This window comes from Ambystoma mexicanum, chromosome 6q (genome assembly GCF_040938575.1).
Source record: "Ambystoma mexicanum isolate Mex_15411 chromosome 6q, UKY_AmexF1_1, whole genome shotgun sequence".
Classification (NCBI taxonomy): Eukaryota; Metazoa; Chordata; class Amphibia; order Caudata; family Ambystomatidae; genus Ambystoma; species Ambystoma mexicanum.
Window position 1 is genome coordinate 81,100,504 of NC_090937.1, and position 24,678 is coordinate 81,125,181.

Below are 24,678 nucleotides of genomic sequence, written 5' to 3' on the forward strand. Positions count from 1 at the left end.
GATATGTACAAGGTACGATGTTAATTCATCTGCCATTTTCTTTCCGTGGCATTTTGTTATCACTAATTTTTGCTGCAAAAACTCATCGGAAAATATGGGGGACTGGGATAAGCGGTAGGATGTGTGGGGACTAGGTTGTAAACAGCTGGGAAAAGGTTTTGTGGGGGTAACCACCCCAAAAGATAAAAGAAATGTGCAGAGTTTTTGTGGTAAAAAATTCAGTGAAAAACAACAGGCGAGGGAATGACAAAAACCATGTACAGTTGCTGCTACAGTATTGGTGTGAGTAAATGGATGCATACATGTGATTATTTGCACCGCACACTGAGCGGCTAAACCGCCACTTGGCGCTGTCATTCACAGACCTGGGTGTGATGTGACAGTTATGTTTTGAGAAGAACTCAAACTAACATAATTGGACTGAGTGTTAATAGAAGCACAAGGTTTGCTCCATTGTTGGGGTCCTGTGACGAATCCAAGGAATTTGTCCCTTCTCTCCAATGAGGGAGCCAACACTTTTGGGACTAGAGAGATGATCCTACTATGTAAAAGTCTGCTTAGGAATTTGAGCAAGCGGGATCCCACTGGGGGTCACCACCTTGTGGGGACAAGGAGGACCCAACAGGCTTACATCTCACCTCCCTCTCCCTCTAAGAGCCCAGTCTTTATGGGTTACATGAGAAATTACCCAATTACTCACATGCAGGGCCCCTTTAAGGGGGTTGGTCTGGTGACTAACCTCTGTTTGCTCCCACCTCCTCTGAAGCCTGATGACAAATGGATTTCTTTTTCTAGATCCAGGGAGGAACTTAAAGTGAGCGAGAAAACAATCCAGAGAGAGAACATCCGGCAAGAATCCCAGGAGAGTAATCCGCGCCAAGACGCAGCCCCACCATTCGAGAAACGAAAACTGCGTAGAGGACATGGTAGACGGAGTGTAGGAGCTATGCAAGCATGGCAACTGCTTCAACAAAGGTGGGGACACCAGGAAGTCTGGAACGACTGAGGCAGGAAGCGCACTGCAACACAGCCCGGGGTACCAGTAACCCAATGCAAACACGCTGCCTTAGTGATAGGGAAGAAGCAGAGGAGAAGCTGGAGAAACACCCGCACAGCATACAGCAAGCCGTGGAGCCACCAGAGGCCGGGATCCCAACACCGTCCAGTAACCCTGCCGCACAAGGTACGTGGCAGGAAAAGGGGAACAGGAGGAAGACTGTGCGGCAAAAGGTAACAAGGGCTCAGAAAGCCCAGTGCCTGCTGGGGGTTGAGAGCCTCAAGATCCCAAAGGGGGTAGGAGAAACCTGCCGGTGGCTGAGAGCAACCAGACCCTAAAGGAGGAAAGCAGAAATCTAATAACCCAGCCCTAGGAAGCCCGTAGCTGGCTGAAAGCAGCAGGACCTTGCACAAGGATGTCAGAAAACTAATATGCAGGGAAAAGAGGTCCACAGCCCACTGGAGGCTGAACCAAACTAAGCAAAGGGGGCTAGAAGAAGCTCGCAAATCCAGGCCGAGAAAGACCATTGCCCACTGGGAATGAACAAAACAATATCTTGAAGAGAAACAGAAGAAACACACTTATGAGGGCTGAGAAAGACATTGTTGGTATGAGGGTCCGAACCCCAGCCACCACAAAGTTTACGAAGGGGGTGTAACTCTTCTGACTAAGCTATGACTTAGTCCACCCTCCTTCCTTCCTTCCTTCCTTCCTTCCTTCCTTCCTTCCTTCCTTCCTTCCTTCCTTCCTTCCTTCCTTCCTTCCTTCCTTCCTTCCTTCCCTCCCTCCCACTAACCACTACAACTGCAGAGGTGCCCCGGACCTGAAACCGATCGGGGCACATAGGGCTGCGATACTGGACAGATAAGAGGGTGAAACTTTATAAAGACAGTTGTGCACCTAACACAATATTATGAAAATAACTAAGCAAATGGTATCTTCTGTAGAGGCTAAAAACGAGACTGTGTGGTATACTGAAAGCATAAAATATATGAAAGATTCCCTTCCTGCCCCTGAGTCCGCTGCCTTACTGTGGCATGAAACGCTGTACAGGCAACAAGTATGTCATAGCCTTGTGTTAACAATCAAAGTATAGTAACATAACACAACACAAGGGTGTCAGACTGACACTGTACTGGGAAGGACAGATATCTGGCCCTTCCCTACCTGCCTACCCTGTATGTCCCACACCCACCTCATCCTTTTACACAGTCAAATGAACACAGCTTGCATAGGGAGCTCAGGCCATATTTTCTCACTGTACATGTCTATGTATTATATTAATATACTCTGATAACCTACGCCAAAAATAATGCCCACCCTGTCTCACCAATAACTAAAATAAAGTCTAGCATGACAGGGCACAAAATAAACTCTTAATAATAACCTTTATCGACATCAAGGCACCAGGCTTTTTCAGTTTGACCATGCTAGTTTGACCACTCCATTCCCCTACTGTCCCTTACCAGCAACATTCACCTTTATGCACAGTCTATTCTTCACTATGCCACTCATGGCTTGGGGCTTAGCTGTCACAGACTTAACATTCTGGGTTACACCGTAAAGAGATGCCAAGGTAAATAAGCCACCAAATGTCCAGTATTGCCCGAGCACACTCCGGAGCTCCTCAAGCATCCAACATTACATTGCATACTACCTTACAATTCTGCATATCTTTCTTGGAAACACAATCCATTTTGCAAAATACCTTAGGGTATATGGCCTCCTCACTTTTGCAGACCATGGCCCACCAAACAGGTCTGACATGCATGCATGCTATCACAAAACATTCTCCCCCCACTGCATGCTTCCCCTCCCTTTGTTTGTAGCATCCATTTCCTGCTTTCCCGTCCTCTTCAATCCAACTCATTTTCTTTCCTCCAGAAGGCCAAGGTTTGAACACAATGGCTGTGGTTGAATATGCCAGTCAGTGGACAAGCCTAGGTGCTTTTAAACTCCTACAATGGTTAACTGGCACAGTATCAAAGCATATTAACATAACATTACATGTGTAATGCTAGTCCTGAGAGGATCGCTTCAGGAACTTTCGTGATCTAGAAGTGTGGATCACTGAATGTACATTACTCTGTTATATGTGGCCCCTCACATGTTTGTGCTTAGACCATATAATCTTATACAAAACTTACCAATCAAAGCAGTGTGCTGCGGTAACAAGCCAGGAGTTGCTGAGGAGGGTTGCGCCACACCTGTGATAACCTTTGAATAGAAGACTCGCCATCCATGGCCATTCACCTATTTTCGCATTTGTCCCTCCTGTTATTCTCGCCGATGATTCCGCCATGCGTCGGCCACAACCTAAAACAGGACATTTGAAAATCCTGGTAAAGCAGGACTGCAAAGATACATTTTCCATTTTGCACACTTACACGTCATCGGCCCTTCCCCCCACACCTCATCAAAATTCAGACCTTGCTTCACCCTTTGCTTTGGTTATACCTGAGGCTGACATGTCTTTTTTATTAGCGAAAATACAATGAATTTGTTTTTATTTTCTGTTGTACCATGAGATACATTGTCTGTGCCTGAGAGGTTTTTTCCTGAGGCATCTTTCAAGGGCAAACAGCACTACAAAATCCCTACTAGATTTAAGGCCTGGAATCACAGCGCACCATGCAAAACGCCTGGCCTATCATAGACTCACTAGCAGACACATGGTTCACTCTGAGCAAATAGTCATTGTCTCCTACAACTTGGAGAGCATGCTTTTTCTTGATATTATGTGGTAAGTCAGAAGAAGGATACAGACTACTTTTTGTTAGGTGCCCCAAGTGGTGTATTAAAATGATAAGAAAGTGACATATATATCCCTATTCTGTGGGTTTCCTTACCTAACAAAACTAACTAGTGTGCTCATCGTCAGTAGTGAAGTCTGAAGTAAACAGTCTGTCCTCCGTTTCAAAATTAATCTATTCTGGCGCTACCACTAAAGAAAGAAATTACAAAAGTCCAGGAGAATGACTCCCTTCTCCTGGATAGGTTGTTTGCCCCAAACAGATGATTTTCCAATAGTTCTTGTTATCTCCTGGATTAATTCCTTAAGTTCTTCTCTGGGGCTCTTCCACTCTCCTTGCCTCCCCTTTCCTTTTCGATATGACCCTGTTCTCCTTGCAATACTTACATGTTCACCCCTTTGGGCTGCGTCCTCTTTAAGTGTCTCTATAAGGTTCCTTTTCCTCAACACTTTAAAAGAAGCCAAATGTCCCTCTCCTTGATCTTCACTTTCTGTATTCATTTGCTTCCTTATTTCCACAAAACCAATGTGTTTTACACAAATCTTTTCATGGTCTTTATAAATGCATGCTGCGTCACTGGGATGAGTGGGCTGTGTCTCGTAGTTATTCTTACGCTTACAAGAACGTGATGTGTCACTGAGACAAATAAGCTGAGTCCTGTAGTTATTCTCACACTTATAAATACTTCTTGTGTCACTGGGACAAGCATGCTGGGCCCTGTAGTTATTTTTACACGTATAAACACGTCTTGTGTCACTGGGATGAGTAGTCTGGGCCCTGTAGTTATTCTCACACTTATAAACACTTCTTGTATCACTGGGACAAGTAGGCTGAGTGTGTCCCTGATCCCCGTATGCCTTTCTGGGTCTCCTGCCTTTCCTGTTAGCTTTTTGCTGACAGGCAAGCATCACCGGATCTCTCATCGGGATCAGCACAACTTTCAGCATTGGAAGGATCTTGGAGGTGAAGCCGAATATTCTTGGTTCTCCGGTGTGGCTCTAAATAGCAACGGCTGCATCAGTTTCAGTGCTGTTTCTGGACTGAATAGTCCACCTTTCCCAGGTCACCCAATTGCTCACTTGGTCCTCCTTTCCTTGGAGTTCTCTTCCCCTGCACCACACAGTTCTCGGGTTTCCCTGTACCTCGTTGGTACGTCCAGTAGCCAGGTCCTCACAACTGGGGCACTCCCGCTCCTCAGCAGCTCCCAGCTCTTCCCAGGTACGAACTTCCCATTCTTCACTCCCCATCTTCATCCTTCTTCTATTTTTATATCTGAGCACTAGATCCTCCGCCATGTAACATCAAAGTATTTTCTCTCTCTTTGACGAGCAATCTCTCTTACTGGTCTCAGCTCCTTCGCCCCAGTTGGATAAACTTCTGCGCATGGAGTAATCTGTATTACTCACCCATGTCTCTTCTATTTCTCAGTAGTTTTGTCAGACATTTCTTCAAAATGAATGTTAGGACTAACTTTACAATAGCAAACAGTTGTTTGTTCTGATGGACTTTTCCGAAGCATAGATGTTATTGATGGTTCAACAGAGAGAGTTTTAGCGAGTTCCTTAACAGAATGGGAGTCCTTATGTTGGTAGGGGAGTCTCTCCTTGTGTGATCCCACTGACTGCCACCCCTAGGGGGAATATTGCAAAGTGGGCTCACCCCCCTAGCGTCAAAAGAAAAGGCTCCCCTTGGGGAGAAGTGAGGAAACACTGTGATTCATCAGAATTGTAAAAGAGATACATATTTTTCATATTTTAAGAGTGCAGGAATAAGGCCCGGACACAATGGTGGCATGTTTTTGGATATGGACTTTTATTAATTAAAAGAGGGTGGGAAAAATGCCTCTCTGTCTCTTAAGCTAAGAGAGGTTTCCCTACCTCAAAGAAAACTAGTGAAATTGTCAGGAAGTCCAAAACTAAAATTTCTGTCCCTGCTGTGTCCCAAAACCTACCTCTGCCCCCTAACACTAATAATGTAAGACAACTGTACAAGGATGATCTCTTAACAAAGTAAAAGTTTTCTTTGTGTTTTCAACCGACAAAAAAGTTCCCAATGTTCCAAAGTATAAGATTTCAATGCTAGCGTGGTGCTCCTTTTCCCTAGACTTCTTCTTATCTTAAGTCACTGGGGGCCTCATTACACATGGTTCATGCCGGTACAATACCGGCACCGCCTTGGCGGAAAGTGGAATTACCGCCCCATTCCAAGGTTGGCGGGGCGGTAATTCCCCCTTCCACCATTGCCCTTCCCCATTCCCATTTTTGCCCCATAGGGCATAATGGGAATGGGGAAGGCGCTATTTACGGTACCGCAAATTGCGGTACCGTAATTAGCTCCCTGGGTCCCTTTGCGGGTTGGTTTTTAACGCCTGCAAAAAGCAGGCGTTCAATTCCCCAACCAGCAAAGGGACCTCGTAGTAAGGCGGCAAGGATTTACCGGTACCGGTAAAATACCGGTACCGGTAAATCCTTACCGCCATCCGTGTAATGAGGCACTGGATATTTTACGAGGAACTGTTTCTAAGCTTCACAGTTCTTGTATCCTAGCAGCTTAGCGCGCTCTGCTACCAAGCTTAGGATTCCTTTTATCAGACTTTGAATTCTTGACCCTCTTGTTCTCATCCTCCCCTGTGGGTGCGAGATCCAGACTTGCAATACTTTAAACAACTTGGTTCACTGTCCTGTCAAGCCTGTGTTCATTTCTGTGCTGTCTCTTTTTCACTCATAGGGTCCCAGACCCTCTTCGATTTAGACTTCAGTTTCTCATATGGGCAAAGGCCCCAGGCTCATACTGTTGTGTTGTATTCGTTTGGTTCACTCTCCTGCCAAGTATACAACTCTTTCTTGTTTGCTTCAGGGTCTCAGACCCTCCCTCTCATCAGGGTCCAAGACACTCTTACCTTTGGGTGCGGGACCCAGACTTGCACTGTTGCATTTTATTTGCTTGGTTCATACGCCTGCCAAGTATACAACTGTCTCTCCTTTGCCTGAGGGTCCCAGACCCCCTCTTTCATCAGGGTGCCTATCCCTCTTATTCTTGGTTGTGGGTCCCAGACTCACACTGTTGCATTATATCTGCTTGATTCACTCTCCTGCCCAGTATACAACTGTCTCTCATTTGTTTCAGTGTCCCAGACCCTCCTTTTCCAGTTTCTGAGCTCACCCAGTTGCTACCCCGGACCGCTTCCAAGTCCCAGGCACCCTGTGTAGCTTTTTGGTTCCTTCTCAAAGGTACCAGTCGTTCCTGGGCAGCTGTGTCCTTTCTGGAGGCTCTGGTAGCGCTCGGGCATCTGGCGGGTTCTGTAGTGGCTCTGCACTCTGATTCCTTTCCCTGGCTGTGCGTTCTGTCTCTTCCTCACTTCGCTGGGCCCTGGGATGCAGAGAGAATTCTGGCATTAACCCGCGTAGTCCTCTTGTGATGGACCACACTCTGGTTCCCTCTTTCCTCTGGTTCAGGCTCTCTTTTGCTTCAGCTACTCCTGTGCACCGCTCCCACTCTTCCTCTCCAGAGGACATCTCTCTCGCGTCCCAGCTGCAATTGAGTTTGAGCTTGAACTGACTTCAAACTCTGGCGCGGAATTCGTATACTCCTTTGGGCCAATCACTGGCATTAGGGAACTAGACCACTCACTCTGCTTCTCATGAGTGATCCTTGGACTCCTGGTCATCTTCTTTGTCACCCTGTCAGCCTTAAAGCTGTATGCCTGATACTTTGTACTTTCTGGGTTTTCAGTGCTGTCGTGTAGGTTAGGTTGACTAATTTGACAACAAAACACAATTGCTCAATCCAGGGAGGGGGCAGGAAGATTTAGTGTTGGAGAAGGGGTTCAATGTATTAAAGCGGGGTGATACTGCGTTTTCTGGTGATGGTCGTCCCAAATCCTATAGGGGGATACCTTCCTCATGTGATCCTCCCTCGGTGCACTACCCCAATGGGAATATTGTACCTTGAACGCATCGCCCTAGCCCCATAGGAAAGGTCTCCCCTTAGGGGAGAAGGTACGATGTACTCAGATTCGTCACAGTAGTTGCTTGTGTGCAGAGAATGAGGCATGGGAATCCTGCCATACTTCACCAGATTTCAGTAGGACAGTCCTAAAAGCCCTCAGGCTGCTATTTGAAAGGATAGCAGTACAGGGCATTGTTTCGAAATATATATGGATTAAAGTTTACATGACCCCTGAATTGAAAGAGGCAGAAATTGAATATTACATTAATCAAATGAAAAGCATTAGACAGCAAATGTCAGAGCCTGATCCCTTCGTCTCTTGGGTTGGTAAACTAGACATAGGCCAGAACAGACTCTTTGCTGCAGTCACACAGCACACAAAAGGCAACCCTAAAACAACGTTGTCTCTATCATTAAATAACATGTTCCCTTTCTCATCAAGCACTTTGGATGCTACCAGCTGAAACAATTATGCTCTGAAAAAAGTGTACTTATAACCAGTATCGTGCTAGCGAGGCAGCAAAGGAGGACTGAAAGTGCACTGGAAAGGGCACCTGTAGTCCTGTATCGACTTTCTCCACTCAGACCCCCTAACGCTTCCTGGTCCTTACATGTCATCTAGCCCCACAAAACTCTTGAAAACCCTTCCAGCTTCAAATTCCAATGACCTCTGAAAAGAACGCTGTTCAGGCTGTCTTGATGAGTGAAGCTTTTTTGACCCTAGATGTTTAGGTTTCTGATGCCACTATAACTTCTCATTGCATCTTGGTGTCTAGGTGGTACTTGGCAGCATTTGTTTTCATATCCCCTACCCACTGCAATGCAACCTCAACCTATATTGATTCTATATATGTGTATGATATATGCTGGCCTTCACTCACCTCTCCTATCACACTTCCTCTCACTCCTCTCCTCATACCTCTCTCACACTTCTCCACACACTTTCCACCGCTCACGCAGGCGTTCTTTGATACTTGCTATGACTCAATTATTCAATCATCACCCCTCCAACTCTCACAGCATTTTCAGACTCTCCCTATCACTCCCAGCATCCTCACCTTCACTCAATCTTAACACTACTTACACTGCAACTCTCAGCACCACTTACTCACTCTGAGTATATTCCCCATTCATGCTGTCTTCTCAGTACTTACTCCAACCATCACTCATCCCTTCCTTGTCATCACAGCTTACAGCATCACACACCTACTCACACTGAAGCTCCCATTCACTGGCTCACACCACCCTCACATCACCAGTGACACTTTTATTGCCTCTCACTCCTACCTCATTTGAAGTCACAGTCGACAGCGACCTTTCACCACTATTCTCCGAAATCGCTTTAATCAACACCATTGATACACAACAGTTTCACAGCCATTCACAAACTACCTCTAACATGCCCTACTTCTACTATGCACCGCTAACGGTTGGTTGTGCATGGCAGTTCTCAAGTACTCACATGGAACCTTACTGAGCCTTCTGCATCATCTCTGCCAAAAACCATCACAAAAACCTATATAAAAAGAACACATCCCCACATATATATGCCCCTGTGGGGCATTTGTTTTATCACACATATGCCCCCTTCTGATGCCTTCCCAAAACCAAGCCAGAGTGACTTCAACATTTGGTTCAATGAATCCCGCAGATACTGCAAGCAGAAATGCTGAATGATAATCATCTTGAAGAACGTAAAAAACATAGGTAACTCCAGTGTTTAATTTGTGAAACAAAAGTGACAGGGACCAAAAACTCTTGGCTCACTAATGCCGGCACCTGCGGCGCCAGCGGCCCGGCTCAGTGCTAGATCAGCCCACCACCAAACCATCACACGCTGCCGCTCCATGTCACATGTTTGGTGCTGTAGCAACTGCTGGCACGGGCTAGTAGTGGGATAGATGGGGAAGGAGCACACATGCGTTGAGGAAGTATAATGCTTTAAAGTTGGAAAGAACTGTTATGGTAGTTTTAGTGGTTCTGGCACCCCCATAGGCAAAAGAGTGTATTTGAACATATCTGTAGACCATACTTGTTACAAGTCTGGACCATACTTGCGGTTCTTGAAGTAATAATGCATTTAAAAAAAATGGTTGAGAACCTACGGACGTTATCTTATTTGTCAATTTTATAAAATGTCCCCGCCCCTACCCCCCCCAGTGTCTCAAATGGTTCTTAGTGGAGCTGGAGTCTCTTGTGTTGGATTTTTCTGGGGGTTTCAGGTAAACTAGGAAAATAATAAACTGTAGTTCAAACAATATGTTTGCTTGAATGTAAGTTAACAGATGCTGCAGTAATTACAAATCTGAGACAACATCCTCAAAAACACTTTTTTATTTAACCTCTCACTGATTAAAGAATAAATAAACCCACTAAGAATAAATAAACACATTGAACTCAGAACCAAACAAAAAACACAAGTTGCCATGTTTTGTTTTCATTTTAAACTTAGAAAAGGAGGCAGTGGTGATAGAAAGCATCAGCATATATATGATCTTCTCTATACCCAGGCCCAAGGGTTCAGCAGGGGGAGTGGCATTGATGTTCCCAGAACGGATACCCTTGTCCATCATCCCGCTCAGGCCCTCTCCTCTTTCGAATGCCTAGTCTGCAGGCTCTCACTCTCTCCTAAATCTTCCCTCCTATGGCCACCTTCTATCGGCCACAAGGGCAATCCACACTCTTCCTCTCGGAATGGGCTGACCTGGCATCCTCTCTAGTCTCCTCCTCTCAACTCCTCCTGTTGGGAGACCTCAACATCCATCTGGACTCTCCTGACTCCTCAGGACCTTTCTGCAACCTATGCAATTCCCTCTCCCTCTCTATCTCACCTTCTGGCGCAACGCACATAGCAGGCCACACTTTGGATGCTCGCCATCACCTCTCTCTATCCCTCTCACTACCTCTCTCTCTTGGACGGACCAGTCTCTTCTCTCTTCACACTTAAAGCTCTACTCTCCCCTTGCATCAGCACAACCAGCGCGGCCACTCAGATTCATAGTCACCAGACCCATGAAAAGAGTGACAGCGGCTGCCTTTACCCCCACCTACTTTCCGCCTCCTACGCCTGCGGCTGACTCCCACCCTGACACAGTCCTTGCTAACTTCAATCTCTCTATCTCCATCACCCTTGACATTCTTGCCCCTGTCATGAGGGTCCAACTGAAGCCTTACAAAAAGTGCAACTCTTGGTGCGACTCTGATCTGGCTGCCCTTAAACGCAAGTGTAGACTAGCTGAACGGAAATGGAATGCATCAGGCAGTACCTCTGACAAACTGACCTACTGCCTCCGTCAAAGGCAATACCGAGTCTGCATCTGTGCCAAGAAAAGAGTATTTATTCAAGCCTGCATCTCTGCGGCATCAAACAACAATGACAAACTTTTCAAAGTCTGTAAGGAACTGGCCAATCCTGCAGCAACCTCCACTTCTGTCACACCCACCCAGGGCCTTTGCTCGGCCCTGGCTTCTCAACCCATGACATCCTTTCCTCTCTCACTTCCACACCACATCTTACATCAACAGCCCTGGAGCCCCCCTCGGCCGCTCCACCACTTCTCCTCTCTTCTCTGACTCCCAACACACCTGATGCGGTTGCCAGACAAGTCCGGTCTATGAAGGCCTCGTCCAAACAGGTGGACCCCTCCCCCTCCAAAACCATTAAGGAAAACATTGACTCTCTCACTCCAGCCTTGGTTGATCTCTGCAATCTCTCTTTTGCCACTGGAGTTTTCCCAACTTCTCTTAAGCACTCCCTTGTGTACCCTCTGCTTAAGAAACTCTCTGCCGACCCCTCCATTCTGGCAAACTAATGGCCCCTCTCTATCACCCCTTTCATGGGAAAACTCCTGGAGAAGCTGGCTATCTCTCAGCTCACCCTCCACACTGAATCTGCTGGTTGCTTCCACAGCCATCAGTCTGGCTTTAGAACATCCGGAGGCACGGAAACGTCTCTTCTGAACACCTGTGAAGACCTGCTCTCAAATCTTGACACTAACACCCCTTCTGTCCTCCTTCTTCTTGACTTCTCCTCTGCCTTTGACATGGCAAACCACAACATCCTGATTGCACGTCTCAGTGACACCCTGGGAATCACTGGTCAGGCTCTGACGTGGTTAACCTCCTTCCTGTCCACCCGCCCATCCCATGTGTAACTTGGTCACTTTCTCTACACTATCACTCTTTCAACTTGCAGCGTCCCACAGGGCCCGAACCTTTTCCCCATGTTCTTCAATGTCTACATGGCTGCCTTGGCTGCCTTGGCACGGGAGATTGCCAGTTTCACCTCTAATTTCCAATGTTATGTGGATGACATGCAACTCTCCTTCAGGCTACCCTCAGCCACCTCTTCTACCTATCTCATATCTGACTGTCTGTCTGCAATTCAGTCATGGTGTTCTGCAAACGACCTCTGCCTCAATGCCAGTAAGACTGAGATTGTTTGCATTGGGGCTCCTGCTTTCCCACTTTCACTCTGGCCAGCCTCTCTTGGCACTGCGTCCGCACCCACAGATGAGGCAAAAAAACATCGGGGTCATCTTCGACTCCACTCTCTCCTTCCCCACTTACATTTCGAACATCTCCGAAAAGTCCATCTACCAGCTGCACCTCCTCAGAGGTGCTCTAGCTTTTCTCACCGTCCCCTAGAGGCTCACTGTCTCCAGAGCCCTGGTTCTCTCAAGGCTTGACTACTGAAATAGCCTCATTCTCAACCTCCCTGCCTCTACGCTGCGCCCTCTGCAACTCATCCAGAATAGAACTGCAAGACTTATCCTTGGCCTCAAGCCCAGGGACCGCATCTCTCCGGCACTGAAATCCTTCCACTGGCTCCGCGTGACTGCAAGGATCAAGTTCAAGACCCTCTGCATTGTCCACAAGGCTTTCTGGACCTGGGACCCACCTATCTTCACTGATGTCTTCCTCCGTCTTGAGGCTGATCTCCTTAAGTTCCGAAAACTCCTTAAGACATTCCTCTTCTCCTCATCCTTCTCCCTCCCTCTACCCTGCTAACCTCTCTCTCCGCTTTATCCCTCTCTCCCTCCTTTTCCACACAGCATGCCGACTGGCCGCCGGGAGTACCTCAGAGTCTCACAGTTCCCTGGCACCCTCGCCAGTCCTCCAGCACTTGCCTCAAGGCCTGTACTTGTCTCATTGCTACTGCACTCGGTCAATTACCCATTGAGAATGGCATCTCTCAGCACTTGCCCAGTTTCTGACCCACTGTGGCATCTGTATTCCCCCACCCCCTGCACTCGTCCTCCTCCCCTCTCCTGAACCGTCTTTGCACTTGCATGATCTGAACGTACCATGCCTTGAAGATCGTCTACCTTTTCCTCCCTGTCTCCCCTCCTGCATGGTGGCGCCTCTATGCTCTTGGAAAAACTGCAGAATCATCGTCAGACCCATTTGTTGTTATCTTCACTGTTACTTTTACTATATGCACTTACTCTGTCTGGGCAGACTGGTTATCATTCGGAACCTCAAGGGCTCTGTATGACTGTTGTTTTTCTCCCCTGCTCCCTCCCTCTTTGAGCGGCCTTGAAACACTTGCCTTATGATTAGGCGCTTTACAAATAAACATTACCATTACCTTATTAAATAGGCTGTCAGATGCTATTTAAATGTTGTGTTTGTTCGAAGTACTTTACATTCTGCCAGCCAAAGTATTTAGCATAACTTGGCAAAATATTTTTGATAACATTTCAAAAAATGCCATAATCCAGTTACAGATTCTATCACAACTTTGCCAACAGCTGTTTGGGGTCACCATGACTGAAATAAGCTGCAGAAGTCAAGCGCAAATTGCAATCTATGAATATACAAAACAAACAAATGCAAATAGCAGTTTATACATAAAGTACAAATAACATATTAAATGATTACATGTGCAATAGTGCTTAAATAGCTGTCTCTATTTGCTCATAAAAGCCCATAAAGTGTCTAAAATTTGACCTGGCTGTGAACTCCTCTTTTTGTCCCTTACTCCTATTGTCATCAGCAGCTATTCGTCCTTTTGCAACCCATGAATTGACATAGGGGATGGGGTTGAACCTCTTCAATGGTGGGCCAACAAGATTAATAAATAATATGGATGTAATGGTGTCAGTATGCACAGATGCTCTTGTTGATGTGTAGACAAGATTAATTTGTGAAAAACCTTGTTCACACTCAGCAGTGGAGACAGCAATAATGTTCACAGCTGTCAAAATGTCCCTATAGTGTCTATGTACTTCTTTTTCACATGTCTCCCTATGCTCCCCGTAAGGCCGAATGGTTTGACGAGTGTCACCAATATCAAATCTTTCACACAGAGACTCTACCTCACATTCTCCATACATAGGTGGTAACTCATCTGGCTAGTATTGCCTGCACAAAACGTTTACTTTGCTTATTAGTTTCCCATACCCAACTTTGTTGTCAGCAGCAGCAGAACCCCCTGTTGATGACAAACGGATTCCGTACATTTTCTGCAAGTCTGCAAAAAAACTGTCCATGTTCAATTCTTTTGTCGCACAACTTTCCTTCATGCAGGTTCACTCCTTGGAACCTATTTTCTTTGGTGTTCTTCTTGCACTGAGAATAATGTTTTCCCGCCTTTCTACCATTGCCTTAAACACTCATATTTGTCAGCAAATAGCACGATGTGCACCAATGATCGTGTATTCATGTTTTTGTAAGTCAAGAGACAATTCTGACAACTCTTGAAGTGCATCAAACATAATGCCAATATTAGCAACAAACTGCACAGACGATAGGCGCCTACATAGTCCAGTGTACATTTTATGTGCTGTGCCATCACTAGAGCCATCACTGGATGCCAAGATAAAGTGTTTGTAAAGAGCAGGATAAGCATTCCAAACAGCCACTACTGTTCTGTAGCTTGAGGCAACCCAGCGAGTATCAAACACTCTACCTATTTTATTACAAAGCCGAATGTCAAGAGCAGATATGCACACCAGGATTGTGACTGATTTACCTATAAAGAAGGCAGAGAGATTACTATTAGAGACTTAATTAATTGTAAAACAAAACACGTTTACGCTATTATATACATGTGCCAGAAATTGTACATTGGTAGTTCCATCAGACAACAGAGAATTCGAATCAGGGAGCACCTTGCTAGCCTGAATAGTCAAAACCTCAGGTTACCATTGAGACATCACTTGCAAATATGCCATCAAATGTCCAATAAGGGTGACCTCAAATTCATTGGCCTCATGAACGCCAAGTGTGGTAAACATGGGGGAGATCTTAAACTGACTCTGGGACAAATGGAATCCAAATGTATTTGTAATCTACAAAGTACCACAGAAGGACTAAACACTGAACATGAAATGTATGTGTTCCTTTAACACGTTCACTAATGTTTCATCAACTGCTTAAGATTAATGTGACTGATGTTTATACATTCCAACTTGGCATTTGTGTGTATGTCCAAGGTAATGAAAAGATACTTGGAATGCCATGTACTCATTATAACGTCAAGTAAGGTTGGGACAATACATTTTGCTTCCAGTACCGTGTCAATTTTCACTTATACATGTCTTTAGAATGTTGGATAATATGTATTAAGATACCGGCATATCATAGGAGTTGATACAGACAAGTTGCGCTTTCATTATCCATTTTTTACATGTATCATCACGAAATGGGTGAATGCAGACTGACTGAAGAATCATTCCTGTCTCACTGTTTGATCAGTGATATTTGTCATTAACAAGGGAAATAACTAAATATAAAGACACTGGATGGGCGAAGCATCCCAAATACTTTCATACAGTAAGGCACGTTGGCTAATATAGGTGCCAATAGATAAACTGTCATTATAATTTAGGTTGAATCTGGCTGGCTATATTTACCAATTCAGACACCACTGCTGGTGGAAGCCAGTCCGATAGCACAGCGAGTAGCGTGCTCGCTTTGACATCTGTGCAGAGCCTACTGATGCAGGTTTGAATCCCGGCAGGGCCAAACTCATCCTTTCATCCTTCTGAGGTTGATAAATAAGCACTACACACTGTGGGTAATAATAGGCAGCGCTCAGATACCTGAGGGTTTGTAGCGCTATATAAATGCTAAATTATTATTATTATAATGAAGCAATTTCAATAGGGACTACACAATTAGTGATACATGCTCTTATGTTAGAGATCCTCCTTTGGATGTGGGGGGGGACAAACTGGCCATCAGTCCTCAACTGTGGCAATAGTGTGAGATTTAAATGCGATTGCATTATGGTGCACAATTATATAGGAGCTCCAAATATTGGCCAATGGGGCGATGATCCATACATCCTATAAATTAGTTGTCTTGCCATAACACTCACCCTACTAGACAGGGCAATTTTTACTGTTGTCCTAATTATCTATGCAAGGTTTATGAATTTTGCGATATTGGTTACAATAGAGTCACACCACAGCCATACACGAGGGTCTTTCATGCACTTCAGGCCTCGGGACAACCAAAGAACTTAGTAACATTCCTCCTACATTTATAGGAGCCATTAGAAACCAACACTATTATTCACCTTGTTGTCCAGGCCGATGCAATGGGCCAGTCCGTGGCTTCTCGTTAAGGAAACTTCCTTGTTTACAGTATCAGTCAAGGATGTGACGTCAAGCGGAATGCGTGTGACATCAGATGCACGTTAACAATTTAAATACTAGAAACAATATAGCACCTGCGCGGATTACATATGCGGGTCGCCTGTAAAGATCCCCTAAACCGGGTATCCCATCCAATATTAGGTAAGAGCCACCCACTATTGTCTTTAGGCATCAAAGATTGGAGTTACTGAATATATTTGGATACACTGTGGTTGTAGTAGTAGACAATACTAGCAATATCATTCCTGTTAATCGCTAAACAGTGAACATGTTAGCATTTAACCAGTTCAATTAATCTTTTTGTAGACATGACACTTTGCCCTAGTTACTTAACCGGGCTTCCTGTTTTTCCCCAGGATTATATATTTTAGCAGAGCCCACCCGCATTAATCTTACCGCAAAACACTAAAGGAGCTATAGGTGAGTGCGGGCCACCATATTTTGCAATAAACTAGAGGGCACACTAATAGGACAATTTTAACACTAGGATTCTTGGCAATTTTTCAGCCAGAAAACTATTTGCTAAACCAGTATTATTGAACGTTGACTTAGTTTGAAGAACTAGACACGGCACATGGGTAAGTGCCTCAAGAATACCATCTGGCACCATAAATGATTTATTGGATAATCACTGTCAGGACTGATCTGTAGCCAATTATCCCATATTTTCAACAGGCTAAATACTTTTAGACATTTTCAGTGAGTGTTAACTATTACTTCAACACACCACGCTTGCTACCATACCAAATGGTATTTAATTGAGACCCACTTGGGACCCACTTGCATGCACATAATGATCAATCTTAATCAGCAAGCCAGTTCACATCATGCCATATATGGTCACAGGTGTCACAACCTGTGGCCAGCTGTGGGAATAGCTTACCACTAATTTGCATGACAGGATTTTGGGTGCTTCTCTTGATCCACAATAATAAAATGTAATTTTTATTTGTGTTACCTACTATTTACAGTCTCAAATCAAGAGGACACATAACTATATTCATACAAGTGAATTCTGGTGTTATTTGTATTTGCTTACCCTTTCACTTTGTTTGGATTCCTTCTTCCTTTTGTCCTCCTGCTCTAACCCATGATTTTTGTATGTACATTTTATTTTAGTTAGAATTCTGGCTTAGTTATTCTTATTTGTTATTACTGTTATGGCTAAGCTTTCACAACAGCCTTGTGAAAGACCTTGTGTCGAAATGCGTGTTGGCTGTTTTCTGCAGAGGGTTGTACCACAAAAATACAGTTCATTGGACATATCATATTTGCACAAGATATATATTTTTTCTGATTTGTTAATTTGAGGTTGAGTGCAACTAACCAGTTTAACTGGTCAATGTGTACATTGCACGAGGTTAAGGGTAGGTGTCTCACAATACTAGTTACGTAGCATGCCACACAATATACTACAAGGACCAGAGCACACCCACAGGCGGTCATACTCAGATTGTTACTTGAATGTCAAGAGCATCTGCACATTCTTTTAGCTGCAAATGATTCTTTACAGATGTGCTAAAAGAGAATACAGTTTGTCCAACATCGCTTTGAAACAATTTGTAGCTCCAATGTCTTTCATGACATCGTTGACTGCAGGTTAAGCGGTGTGCTGAGCAGTGTCAGGCTACACTATTGGGAGAAATTCTTTCTTGTAACCTTTTTACCACCCCGTTATTACAGCCAAACATCACGGATGCTCCCTCACAAGCGACTAGCACCAGACATTTGGTGAGAAAGTCCTCACTAATGTTAATTATGTCTTTTTGGAGCTCAACCAGAAAACTGTTTACAATACCTTCAGCAGACACATCACTGAGCTCAATAAGGTCATCACAAATATCAGCTGGAGACTCCATATCCTGAAGCTGAATACATAGGTACACAATGAAAGCATGTTTTAAAAAAATGTAAAGCAGTTGCCTCATCCAGCAAAAGACTCACTTTAGGAAAAAAGGCAGCTATTTTGGCAAAGACCTTCACTTAATTTCCGATGAAATGTGTTGCTGTATATATATTTGAGCAAGCCACATTGGAATGTAAAATGCGTCCCATATCCAGCCCATTCAATTGCTAGCAGTCTATCTTAGATTCAAAACCATGGGCTGGCCTGTTCCGCTTTGCTTCTTTATAACCTGTATGGAATATTCTGGCAGTTGTTGATATTTTCACTGCTTGGGCTCTAGATGTTACTTTCAGCAATGTATCTATGTTTGCCTGCTCCAATATTTCTGATTCTGAGTTGTGTGCCTTTGTTTGTCTTTGTTGGTACTGTATGAGCTTACAGTTGACTCAGTGCATTCTTTAGACAACTTAATTACATGAGTTTTCTCTGCACCAAAGCTATTGACTTGACGACAAATAGTGCATCCAAGAATGAGTCCTCTAACAATCAACCATGGGCATTTGCTTTGAAAATATTGTTTCTGGTCCAGCTTCCATCCTTTAGGGATTAGGCCTTTTCGTTAAGGGAGTTGAATGTTGCGGAAAATAAAATTGACCAGATTCTTTGCTAGTGCTTGGCATTTCTGTGTCACTGTAGTTAGTCATTACACTGTCTTCATCAGTGATACCACCGTGCCCTTCTCCGAGTGGGATGCCTGCTGTCTTGATTTCTGTTTGGATGTTAACACTAATGCTGGTGGTCTCCTCTAGTGTTTTTTCTGGTTCTTCACAAACACAATATTTTACCTCATCTGTTTACTTCGCTTGTTTGTAGGCTGATCCGTTATACATTTTTCACCAGGGTTTGAAAAGTATGACCACATTTTCTTTTGGGCTCCTTCAAACATTCTATGGAAGGGAATTCCTTCCAATACACACTGAACTTTTGGCACAGTTACTTGAAAATACACATGCTTCACTTTTGGGGAAGTTTGCCCTGCTTTATTAATAATGAGCAGAGATGATAGATTTGGTATTGATCAAAAGACCAAAAACAAGAACAGTGTCAATCTCGCTGAATGTTATGTTACTTTGTAGTTATGATTTGTATAGCGCTGAAATGCGTTCTAAAAATAGTGCTGATACAGTAATGGAAGAGAAGAGTGGTTGTGCCTTTTATGTGTGCCCCGGACCCCCCAGTGCCTGTAGTACAGCAGGACACTGATACTTTGCCATAGGCCAACGGTACACATGCACCAGCATTGATACAGAACTCGGATAGCGGCTTCATAGAATGTACAACTGCTGTAGCACTGATGAAAGCGACACACCTGGTGCAATGAGCAGAATACACATATTGTTACGCTCACCTGGTTCCCACGGGGGCGTCGACCGGAACTGGGCCGCTGTTATTTCCACTAGCGTGACGTGTAGCACCGAGATGACTGACTGGACTGGCCCGCTCAGCCTAGTTTGTCTGGCTCGCAAGAATATTCTTCTGCAAAGGAGAAGAGGAATTAACCACCCGTGGAATTGAGTGTCAACCCACCTTCCCCACTCCCGTTGTCTTCCCACTGACCACTCTTGATGTCCCCTCCTTAGTCTCACCTGATGGTTTGGAAGGATGAGCTCTCCATCCTGCGTCGACCGCAGGGGCGCGTTGATGACCAGTTACTTCACTGGTGTAGAGGAATTGGTGAGTTCCAGTATTGACTCTAAAGTCCAATTGTTCATAAGAGTTCAAATGTCTGCTCTTCACTCTGTCCGATTCCTTGCAGGTTGCCGATTAATCCACTCGAAGATTTCCAAATGGCACTCGGTAAGATTCAGGTACGTCTATTGTGTTTTTCCCCTTAGGGGCCGGGGTACGGCGATGAAGCACAGTTGACTGTGCCGACCCGAGATGAGGTGAGACCCCCGTGGTAAATCAGGTAAGTTTTGTGGGGGGTAACTGGTATTGTCCTTGCTTTCTCCCCTTAGGGGCCGGGGTACGGCAATGAAGCAGAGTTGACTGCGCCGACCCGAAATGAGGTGAGTACCTCTCGTGGTAAATCAGGTAAGTCCTTGGGGGTAGCTTGTATGGCCTTAGAGAGTCCCCTTGCTCACCTTGCTGTCTTTGTTTCCTTAGGTGTCGGAGGGCAGCCGCGAGATGGAGAGAGCGTGATGGAATGCTGAAGTACCACCAAGCAGGTGAGTTCAGAGCGGAGCCGTAGGAATGCGAAGCGATGCTTCAAGGACTTCTGTCTTTCAGTTCCGTGGCAAAATGGATCAGGATTCAGGTAAGGATTAAAGTTAAAACTCCTGTTCTAACTTATCCTTTTGTCTTCTTGTTTCAGGAGTCCTAGGACTGAAGCGGGCGTGGCTGAAGACTGGAGCTGCTGAAAACACGGTGAGCGTTACGCTGCAGCAAGCAGAATAACGCGAAGCACGTGTGGCTGTCCGGGCGTGGTTTAAATAGCCTTGGAAGAAGATCCAGGTAAGTATTCTTCCACAGCCCCACCCAAGTAACAACATAGTCCCTTCAGTAAAATAGTCCCTCCTAAGCCTCATTTGGCTTGAGTCTTCATGCAGCATGGTCTGCCTCAGGTGAGTATGCAGCATGGTCTGCTTCAGGTAAGTTATCAATAATGAGCCTGGCGCCCATAGCGCCAGGACTGACTTTATCTTTATGAGCCTGGCGTCATAGGCGCCAGGACTGTATCCAAACAGCCCCTAACTGGGGCTTTTGGGCATGCTCCAAGTGGCATGATGCCTGCTTCCGGGGCTGCTGGGCCTGGTCTGGTCTTCCGGGGGCAGGCATCATGACACATATACCAAATCATAGATGGGGATACAGATTAGTTAGAGGTCCCATTTCTTTTAGTAGTTTTGCCATGCGTGCAGCAAGAAACAAATTGTGATGTCCTATATGCCATAGCTCCCTATTACTATACATGAAGGCGTGCTATCGTCAATTAAACCATGAGTGTAGATTTTTTTTAAGTGCGCACACTGAGAACTGAATTAATCTGAGGAACTGCCCATTTTGAAATATTAGGTACTGGGCCTGGCAATTTTACAGGTTAGGACAGAGATTAAAGTGTAATATAAATCACTAGTATGCCGTACCACTAGTTTTTTTAATTTTAACAGAGCATACCTTTACTTCAAAGCCTCGAGAAATGCGTCCTTGACACTTTGTCTTTCTCCTGAGCCAAATGTAGAATCAGCTCGGGTCGGATATTCAAACACTGCCCATTTACCAAGTCGCAACTAGGCAGACACACACGTCTAGCGTCCGTGGATATGCAGTTCATTAAGGTGCTCAGGTTGCAAACATATTTCAGTGGCAGATCCTTTCGTATGCATGATGGAACATTTCCAGCTCAAAGAGCTCACAAAGCCCAGCTAATTTGCAAATCTGTGCAAATCTGTGCAAGTTAAAGTGAGCAACACAAAGTGCCCATTTGAAGATTTGTGTATGCTCATGACGTCTAATATCTTGATATGCAAAACAATAAAGTTGCTTTAAGTAACTAATCAAATCTTTTCAAGATCATGAATAACAACGTGCTGGAAGTTTGAGACAAAGAATCTGCATATCCATCTTTGTTTATTACACAACTTCTTTTATTACATGTCCTAAATCACTGAAAGTACAGTGGGGTTAACTAGATTTTTCAGGTTGGCTGGGCTGCCATCTATGAGAGCATGGAGGCTTCAGTATGGAAGGGGGAAGGTATGGAAAGGGGTGTGGGCTCAAGGGAGTTATTTGTTCCCTACAATAAAGTGAAGACCAATATGGCAGAATAAGTCAAATAGACATGCTAATGTTTGTGTATTTTTTCTTCCCAAACTCTAGCCACTGAAATGTATTGAAAGATACATTTGCACCTGGGGAAGGGCGTGCAGCCAATCAGGTGGCTGGAACAGTGGGCGAGAATACACAATCCCTGGCTGCTGTCCCAGCCACCCAAGGCCCTTCCCTGGGTGGCATCTTTTTTCCCCCTTTCAATGCAGGGAAAGGCTCCCTGTTGCCAACCCTTGCCCCCAAAATGGCCCTATCCCCCTCCCCGCCCCCTCCACTTACCTGCGGGACAGAGGATTGCACTTCAGTCCGGCGCTCCTCCTGTCTGGCCACCACCATAGACATTGAAAAGGGAATCAGTCCCTTTTCCATAGGATGGCGCCCATCTTTTGGGACAGAATCTCAGAGTGAGATTGTGGGATCAGACCAAAAGAGGATGTGGATGGGGGGGCCTATATAATGTGCCAGTCATCAAGACTTGTATAACTTGAATTATAAAACATAGGCAATGGCCTATCACAAGGAGGAACAGGATTGGGTCAGAAGTCAGCAGTCATTGATTTCTGAGGGTAGTTCCCTAAAGTCTTTATTAGCTGTTTATTGTTTTTTTTTGTAGAAGGAAAGTGGTTAGGTTGTAGCAGGATTCCGGAATGAGAACTTTACTCACTTTAAGACTTCTTGACGAGCACCCTTTTAACTTTAATTTGTAGAATATGGTTTGAGTTTATAGGTTTGGGGAAAAGTTAATTTTGACTTGGAGAGAAAAATAAAAGAAGGTTGAGCTATGCCTCGTTGTCCAAGTCCTGATTTGGACCTATCACAGTTACTTGACAAAGAGTTGAATGTGTGTTATTATTTGTTAAGTAATAACCCACAAGTAAATATGTTTAAGAGCCACACTTCCCCCATTCATTCAAACAGGCTGTAGTGGAGGCTAGCACATGGTAAAGCAGCATTTGAGGAAAGGAATGGATAGAACAATTGATCACATACGCAATTTCTCTTTTGTAACAATTGGATTAGTAGAGTTTTTGCATTTAAACCCTTGAGAAGACTTTTCCTCAAAACTGAATTTTCAGAATAGCCAGATAGGGCGAAGTCAGAATGAGTAGCCCTTGGCAATTAAGAATTCTTTGTAATCTTAAAACTCGAGGAAGTTAATTTCTTCAGTTTAAGAGATCAATGATCCCTAAGGTTAAAATACATGTCAGATGGGCCCCCGTTTTTTACTACATAAACCTTTACCACTGTAGACCTGTCAATGTATGCTCATTAAACGATATAGTAACCAATAGTGCCAATGCAAAGGATTGAATAGTATCCTGGATCGATGTCTAGAGACCTCAGTTTCCCCACTTTCACCTCTAGTGTCTCCTTGTACAAGTCTTTTTCAACCACAGTGTTTGGATAACATACTGTGCAGAACCTGGAGGCTTCCTCCCATCTACTCCCCTTGATCCTATACTCAGGTGGCCAGGGAAAGGCCATCGCTTTTGGATCCTGACCCTGGAGGTGGATATGCGAGGGAGGATCACCTGGGTGGAGGGTCTTTGGGGAGTGGGGAGAGGATATCTTCAGATGAGACATAGTATCCCCCTTTTCTTTGTCAAAATGCATCCTTCCCTCCCCCTACCTTTGTAGGTTATTTTCAGTCTGCCCCTCTTTCACACCCACACACTGCCCCACATTCATATGCCTTTTGTACTGGGACGAAGAAGAGGCAACTAGGAGTAATGCACACTTCTATTGCTGTGAATCACTCTGGTACTGAGACGAAGAAGAGAACTGTAAAACACTACTACCATGGTCAGGCATGTCCCACTAATTGGGGTCAGGCAAAGGACTTACACCTACAGCCAGTTGACAGGCTACAGGTGTATATGAAGAGAAGCCAGCAAATGGCAAGGGGAGATCTGCCTGGGACAAGGAAGCTTTAAAAGATTTAGTCACAACGTTCCTCGATGTATTCTCTGAGAAACCAGAGTGCAAGGCACTTATCACTATATCAGAACTCGAAAGGGAAAAGTGGTCCATCTGAAACCATATAGACTCCCAGAAGCCCGTAAACAGATAGTGGTGGAGGAGGTGAACAAAATGCTAAGGGCAAATATTATCGAACCTTCTTCAAGCCCATGGTCCTCCCCTATAGTTTTGGTCACAAAACCTGATAATTCCTGGAGGTTTTGCATAGACATCTGACAGGTCAACGCTATCTGCGACTTAGATGCCTATCCCATGCTGTGCATCGATTAATTGATTGATAATTGATAACCTTGGGAATGCAACCTTCCTTTCCACCCTAGACTTAACTAAGGGGTACTGGCAGGGTGCAGTACATGGATCTGATAAGGAAAAGACAGCTTTCCCCTGGGACTATTCCAGTTCAAAATCCTCCCCTTTGGCTTGCACAGGGCCCTCACCCAGGCCCGGCTTCAGCAGGGGGGCCAGGGGACAGGCCCCCCAGAACCAGCCTCTGGCCCTCCCTAGAAAGGAGGTCATGTCAGTGCTGTTATACACCACTGCTAAACGAGGGAGTGGGGTGTGCATGTCACTCTAAACATTCAGCCGCAACCTCCGAGACATCATCCTGAGAGGCTGAATTGCAGGAGGCCTGACCAGGATTTGTTTTCTTACCCTAAACAATGATGTATGCCCCACAGCAATGAAAGTACAAGTTACCAGGAAGATGGAGGGCCATTTACA

At 44.9% G+C, this 24,678-nt stretch overlaps 1 protein-coding gene and 1 pseudogene across 3 annotated transcripts in view; one reads left to right on the forward strand and one right to left on the reverse strand.

Moving 5' to 3' along the window:
- Positions 1-24,678, reverse strand: part of LOC138515785 (transmembrane protease serine 11D-like) — a 739,714-nt gene that overhangs the window by 112,475 nt on the left and 602,561 nt on the right. For all 3 annotated transcript variants that reach the window (XM_069630499.1, XM_069630501.1, XM_069630500.1), the window contains exon 9: positions 3,145-3,313. In XM_069630499.1, the coding sequence (XP_069486600.1) occupies positions 3,145-3,313 (169 nt within the window). The remainder of the gene's footprint in view (positions 1-3,144; positions 3,314-24,678) is intronic.
- The window catches only part of LOC138515687 (ATP synthase subunit beta, mitochondrial pseudogene), a 43,837-nt pseudogene continuing 22,828 nt past the window's right edge, over positions 3,670-24,678 (forward strand).